The sequence below is a fragment of the Morone saxatilis genome, unplaced genomic scaffold, assembly GCF_004916995.1.
Source record: "Morone saxatilis isolate NCDOM2014 unplaced genomic scaffold, NCSU_SB_2.0 Contig5, whole genome shotgun sequence".
Classification (NCBI taxonomy): Eukaryota; Metazoa; Chordata; class Actinopteri; family Moronidae; genus Morone; species Morone saxatilis.
The window spans coordinates 9,097,021-9,104,210 of NW_023340095.1; the positions used below are offsets into that span (position 1 = coordinate 9,097,021).

Below are 7,190 nucleotides of genomic sequence, written 5' to 3' on the forward strand. Positions count from 1 at the left end.
CATCCTGTCAGATTTCTTATAAGTTTATATCTAAAATAATAATCTGAACATCAAAAATAACAACTTCATTTAGTTTTTTTTTCACAGAAATAAATTAAATCCTGAGATATAAGCACATATATTTTTTTTTGAACTAGTTATTCCACTACCTCATATTTCAACTTTAGCATCCTGATCTAACTTTGATCTATCTTAAAAAAAAACTTTATATTAAATTACAAAAACTGAATTCTATTGTGAGATAATTATAAGAAAAGGCGATAAATGATATTGAATGACCGTAAACTAAAACAAAAGGGCTCCTCGTTCATTGAACTAAACCTACTTGAGAAACTCAGACCAACTAGATCTATTATATTTCTAAAACAACAACTTTAAACCTATTTTAAAGATTTGCCTTTTGCTCAATTATTTAACTGCATTACGCACCCTTTCCCTCCTAATCCTGACGAATCAGATACAGAAAAAGGATCATATTCTGTGCAGTCCTGCTGTGTGAGACACTTGAATCCTGAGTCATCGGTAAGTAATAATTAAAATCTTTGTACAAATAAAAACTGCATCTCCACACACTGGACATGCAACACATTAGCTTCAATGTTTTTTCCACTCCGTGCATCCAGGTTATTTCTTTCTAGTAGTAAGGGCCAGCCAGGTGACAGCTGAGAAGTGTTAAAACACACTGCAGTGATTAGAGTACCTGGGGGTTCAAATTGGGTGGTTGATGTGCTGGTCCAAAAAGCCATTGGGTTATCTTTGAAAAGCCTAAAATCCAGCCCTAAAGGATGATGAGTTGTTGGGCGAAGAGAAACTAATTGTGAGGCTGGTATCATTATCAGAACACAAGGCCAAACGTCTTCAAAGGAAAATGTGAAATACCGTGAGAGTGTGTGCAGAACATGTGCAGCGTGTTCACTAAAACCTACTGTAAGTACTTTATATATACAGTTTAACTAGCACAGGATATGGTAATATAGTGGAACAACATGATATAACAAGGATATAAGGTGGCTATATGGGGAGGTGATGGGAAATCTGTGGTTTTAATACAGTTTCTGTCCTGGAGATGTTTTGAGAAGGGCCTTGGCTAGGTCGACTAAGACGATGGAGCAATGAGATGCAGATGAAACAAGACAATGGAGTAAAACTCAAATTAACAAAAAAAACTGTCCTGATACTCATTCAAAAACAGAAAAACAAAATATATATATATCAGACAAATATTGCATTAAAATTTACCTTTCTCTGGGATTTTGAATGCAGGTACTGCAGGTGAAGTACTGGCAGGATATCCAGAATCTTTGGCTTTCAAACTGGATGCAGATTCCTCAGATTTAGGAGAGCCAAAGAACCTCTGGAGGCTATCGGAGCCAAAGACAAACTTAGGGGGTGAGACCACTATCTTGGAGGGGTTGACTGGACTCGGAGACCCGGCTGCACACGTCTGACTCTCGGGGGAAAGCTCTGTACGTTCCTTTGTGGTCTCCTCTAGAACAGCGATGGCTGCCTTCCCGCACACAGTTGGAGTAGTCTGAGCAGATCCCGTGGGTCCGCTGTCTTGAGGTGTGGCGACTCTCGATGTCACCGGAGTCATGAGTTCTTTCGTTTCTTGCGCAACCTTCGCCTCCTCAAAGACCTGTTTGAATGTGTTGGCGGTTTCCTGAAGCTTGAATCTCACAGCAAGCTGCTCAATATTACCCTCTCCTATTTCAGCAAAGTCCACGGCACTCCAGACCCAGGCCTTCTCTGCGCCCTTCATGGGTTCCAGCTTCATGGCTGATGTGACCCAGTGGTTGGCACAGATCTTAAGAACCTGGTCTCTCCTCATTATCAACCTCACTCGCTTGGAGTCGTAATTCTGCAAGATCTTGAGGTCTCCGATACCCCTTTCCTTCCACTGACCCAGTTCCTTATCATATCGATACAGCTTGGCCCTGTGACTGAAGACCACCAGTTCGTTCTCCTCTCCTGTAGAAATCTCCACCAGGTCAGGCAAAGGGACGACAGGCTCAAAGTACTGGCCATCTCTCTCCTCGTCCTGAGTTACATCCTGCTCGTCATCGGTACCCACCGAGGCTCTGCTCTGGTTAAGCTTAGCCGGAGACTTTGAGGGGCTGATGCCAGGTTGGAAGCTGAAGCTGAACCCACCAGTGGATTCTCCAAAGCGGAAGAGGTTCTTTCTCAGGGGGCTGCTGGCGATGGGAGAGGCATAGACTGACGAGTCGACAGTATCGTCTAAAGCCTCTTCTCTTAGGTCGTAGTTATCCCACTCCAAGGTGGGGCCGGTGGTTTCACCGTGAGGCTTGATCACGAGGCCTGAAATGTTGCTCGATGCTGTCACGTCTCCCTGGTTGTCGTCATCTTTGATCTTGGTTTTCTCATCGGTCAAAAAGAATTTCAGGTCTTTCAACCCAGACTTCATTTCCTCTGCTTTCTGAATGAGGTGCGCTGTTCTGCCCGTGTCAACAAGCTTGTGGGGGGTTTGTAGCGGGATATCCAAGAGAAGTCTTTGACACTCTTCAAATTTCTGCTTAAACTCATCAGCAAGTTCTGGGCTCTTAAACTTTGCAGCCAACTGTTCAAGTTTAGCATCTCCATCAGAGAAGTCATTGGCCAACCAAATCCATGCTTTGTCTGAGCCTGCCAGGGGCTTCAGGTTCATGGTGGTGGTGATCCAGTGGTTGGCACACACCTTCAGAACTTGCTCCCTCCTCATCAGTACCCTTAGTCGGCCATTAGTGGCGTTCTTCAGGAACTTAAGGACTCCTACGCCACGCTCTTTCCACTGACTGGTGTTGGAGTCAAATCTGAACAGTTTGACACGCTGAGAATAAAGAACCTGTTCATCCTCCTCCCCCGTCACCAGGTCCACCTTATCAGGCATCTGGACCACTGGTTCAAACTGGATATCGTCATTTTCCTCAGTTTTATACATGTCGTCGTCTTCCAGCTCATTTGAGGCATCGGTCTTGGTGGGGGTCGCCTGCATTGATGCAAACAGCTGTTTACCAGCCCCAGAGAAACCTTTGAAATTTGGGTCGGCACAGCCAAACTGGAATTCTCCTTCAGAGGACTGTGCCAAGTCTGCAAAGCTGAATGTATTGGTTTTACCAGCAATTAAGGGATTTTCCTCTTCTTCTGTTTGGTCCACTAAGGGTGTAGGCACATTTTCTTTTTCCTTGTGTTTATGAGCTATGCTTTGAAGAAAACTGGAGGCTGACCCCGACGCAGGTGTTGGATTAACAGTCGAGGGGGTTTCTTTTGCAGGGTCCTGAACACCAAACTTGAAGCCACCAGCTGGAATGGGCATTGAGAAAGAAAACGCTGAAGAACTTGTGGTACTAGATGAAGACTGGGGAACTTCAAACTTGAAAGAAGCAGCTGAGACTTTATCTTTGCTTTGTCCAAACTGAAAAGTGCTGCCACTTTCAAAAGGCATTGTAAACCCAGTTCCAGCAGGCTGGCTTGATGAACTCTTGGTTCCAAAGGAAAAGCTGAATGTGGAGGCAGAGGGAGCAGTGCTGGTTGTGCTTGGAGCATTTGGATTTGGTGTCTGACAGGCCAAACACTTACTGGCAGAGGAATTGTTTCTCACCAGACAAGTGTCACAATCCCATTCTCCATCCTTCTTGGCAAACTTAGCTTCTAAAGAAGGAGTGTCATGTGGGGTGTGGCAGGAAACGCATTCAGTAGCCGATGCATCATTTCTAACTAGACAGGCATTGCAGTCCCACATCTCATCCTTTTTTACAAAATCAGCCACAAATCCTGGAACTGCTGGCAGATTTGAAGCTATCGGAGCCCCCACTGTTGACTTAGCAGCAGGGTTGGGGGTTCCACAGGAGACACATTTATCAGCAGAGGCTTCATTTCTTACTTCACATACATCACAGTCCCACTGCCCGGGCTTCTTAATAAACTGGGCAAGCCCAGAGACAACAGCAGGTGTAGAAGGCGTTTTAAGTGATGGTTTAAGAGTTTTACAAGAAACACAACTGTCTTCAGAGGCCTCATTTCTTTTAGAACATCTGTCACAGTCCCACTGTCCTGGTTTCTTGCCAAACCCAGCCACAAAGTCAGAGTTAAACGCACTAGGTGCTGTGTCAGCAGGTTTTGAGGTGCCGAATGTAAAAGATGAAGGTATAGAAGCTCCAAAATTACCAAATCCAGAAAACGGAGAGCCAGAACTACTGGGTTTTGATGAATCAGTCCCAAATTTGAAAGTAAAGGGACTGGTTTTGGTTTCACCGGCAGCCGGAACGTCCGGCTTGGATGAACAATTGGGATTGGCAGTTTGACAAGCGGCACATCGCGTATTCGTGGGTTTATTTCTTACACAGCATACATCGCACTCCCATTCCCCGTCTTTAAGAGCAAACTGGGCTGCCAGTGATTCAGAAGCTTTTGGGGTTTCGTCTTTCTTCTGTTGATCGCGCTTTTCTGGTGATTTGAGCACAATTTTCTGGGCTTCCTCAAACTTTGCTTTGAAAAGTGAAGCCTCGTCTACTGTTTTGAAGCGGATTGCCAGCTGCTCGGGCTTGGGCTCTTCGTCCGCATAGTCAATGGCATTCCAGACCCAGGATTTGTCGGAGCCAGCATTCGGTTTAAGCAGCATATCGGCATTGATGTAGTGGTTTGCACAGATCTTAAGGACCTGTTCCCTTCTCATCAAGAGGCGGACCTTCCCTTTAGTGCTGTGCATTAGGATTTTAACATTACCAATGCCCCGCTCCTTCCACTCTTTTGTCTCTGTGTCAAATCGATACAGCTTCGCCCTGTTGCAAAACATTTCCTCCTCCTCCTCTTCTCCTGTTTTCACATCTACTTTATCAGGAAGTGGTACAATGGGTTCAAAGTGAGGACCATCCTCATCTTCCTCAACATGAGTGCTGTCATTGTCACTCTCTGGTGCTCTTTCCTCTTCTAATGCAGGCTTAGGACCCATCGCGGTGATATCCCCAAATTTAAATGGCTGCTCCACTTTTCCAAACAAGCCAGTAACATTTTTATTGCCAAAGGTGAAGATACCAGTTTGGCTGGGGGGGTGCTCCTGTCCTGCATGCTTCTCTGGAGTTGTATCTGTTTTAGTGGGAATGTCTGACGTGAGAAGACCGAGCAGACTTTCACTGTGCTTGGCCTGGGAAGCCGAGAAAGTGAAATCTCCGTCGTTGGATTTGAAGTTGGAGGTGAATTTAAAAGCAGCTGAGGGCGTTGACTGAGCAACTGCAGCTGCTCCAAAACTAGGCACTTTGGGGACTTCAGCGGGTGCCTGCTGGCTGAAGGAGAGCTTCCCAAAGTCCATCGGCTTCCCCTCAATGCTCTTCGGTGGCTGAACGGGAACCACAGATGGTTTGGTAAAGTATCCAGGTTCAGGCAGGGGAGGGTTAGGGGCTTGTGGGGTTACACTTTGGCCATAGTATTCCTCACTATATGGGGAAAGAAGGCTCGTGGCTGGTGATTCAAATCTAAGAGGAGCACCAAAGGGCACCTGTTCTTGAGGAGGGTAAATGCAGGCTGAAGGTGTTTGCAATGGAGGCGTATGAGTGGGCTGCTGGTAGGCATACATATGCTGCTGAGGGGGCATACGGTTCATACCATACATTGGGCCCTTTGTGAAGAGAGAAAACAAATCACATGTCATTTAGTATACTCTTAAAAAGTTTATTTCTGTGAATTAGTGTTCAACAGTGATAATTACCTTGGTCGGGGTTACATTTGCTGCTGTACGCAGGAGATACTGAGAGTTATAAGCTGGAGACTGATTGTAGTACACAGAGGGGCCCGTAGTGGCAACTTCAAAACAAGATAGAAACATATAAAGATTGTGTTACTCTTATAAACTGTTTCTGACCAATAGTTGTAGACACAAATGTGGAACTATGAATTTAGACGTGCTTTGGTTGTATGTAGTGTGCTGACCTGTTAGGGGGGCCCCGTGGTAGGACTGGACCGGGGTGAAAGGCTCCTGTAGGCCCTCAGCCCCGTAGCTCTCGCCATACATTTTGTGATGAGGGGAGCCAGCGTTCCCTGAAGAGTTGTGTCTCAGATCATGGACCTCATTCTGCAAAACAAGGAGCTTAATGAGAAGAGACTCCATTTGACGTCTTTACAGAATGTGTAAAATATAAAATATCATATAGAGTCTCTCTTATGTTGCTACTGCAAACTGTCAAATAGTTGCCGGGATATTTACCTCAACTATTATTAGAAACAGGCCTTTATTTAATTGTTTTCTTAAGTCTTCCTCAACATTTTCCTCTTGTTATGATAAATTCAACACTGCTCTCTACTTACTAATTTATTCCAGCGTGAAATTATGTGGAATTAAATTAATTAACTCAATGAAAGACGTTTAATCCTGACCTTGAGGGCTTCAACTTGCTGACACAGCATTTGGAGGAGACTTTTCTGGTCCTCCACCCAGTGAGGTGGTGTCTTGGGAGAAATCTGAACAGAAGAAGAGGAAAGGAATATATAAGTACAAGGAAAAAGACAGATGACAAAGAAATCTTCTGACTGCGGACCAATAAACTGAACTCACCAGGTGTCTTTTGGAAGGAGAGACGATGCTTTTGTTCGGAGAGGGAGTGGAAAACTTTATGTGGGATATGGTAGCAGAGGTTTCTGTGAGATGAGCAGGGCTGGAGTGGGCCGGCCCTCTTCGAACCTCATCCTCCTTCTCTTCCTCCTCATCCATGGCCTCCCCACTCTCCCCCAGCTGCTGGTTCACATCATTCAGAAGGTCCACAACTTCCTCCATGGAAACAGGCAGCTGGGACACAAATGTGAAAAAAAAAAAAAAAGTTACGCAGCTGCAGAATGTGTCACTAGTTTTGCTTTTGATAAACCTGAAAGTTAAGTTTGTTTCGAGCTACAAGAAGGGGAACTTACCTTCTCAATGTCATCGGCATTGGCGTTATAGATCTTTGACAAGTACGTCCTGAACTTTCTCAGAAAAGTGATGCATCTGTCTTGGGTCTCCTCCACCCCGTTGCTGGCGTCCTCCGATAACCGCTGGTAGATCTGCCAGAGAAACGCAGCACATCGTTAAAAAAAAACAATCCATATGCACCAATCAGATATCACATACTGTCCGACCGATCGTGGTCAATGTTGTTTGATCAACATTCATTTCTTTTTTCAGGGAATTGTTCCTGATAGCAGCTCACAGGATGTCTGTACCAAGGCAG

General features: G+C 45.1%; 1 protein-coding gene across 1 annotated transcript in view; it reads right to left on the reverse strand.

Annotated features, from left to right (window-relative positions):
• Positions 1-7,190, reverse strand: part of ranbp2 (RAN binding protein 2) — an 18,545-nt gene that overhangs the window by 6,305 nt on the left and 5,050 nt on the right. The window contains exons 10-16 of the mRNA XM_035676921.1: positions 6,892-7,023; positions 6,542-6,772; positions 6,364-6,447; positions 5,920-6,061; positions 5,699-5,793; positions 1,240-5,608; positions 701-778 (exon numbers count right to left, since the gene is read on the reverse strand). Coding sequence (XP_035532814.1) covers positions 701-778; positions 1,240-5,608; positions 5,699-5,793; positions 5,920-6,061; positions 6,364-6,447; positions 6,542-6,772; positions 6,892-7,023 — 5,131 coding nt within the window. The remainder of the gene's footprint in view (positions 1-700; positions 779-1,239; positions 5,609-5,698; positions 5,794-5,919; positions 6,062-6,363; positions 6,448-6,541; positions 6,773-6,891; positions 7,024-7,190) is intronic.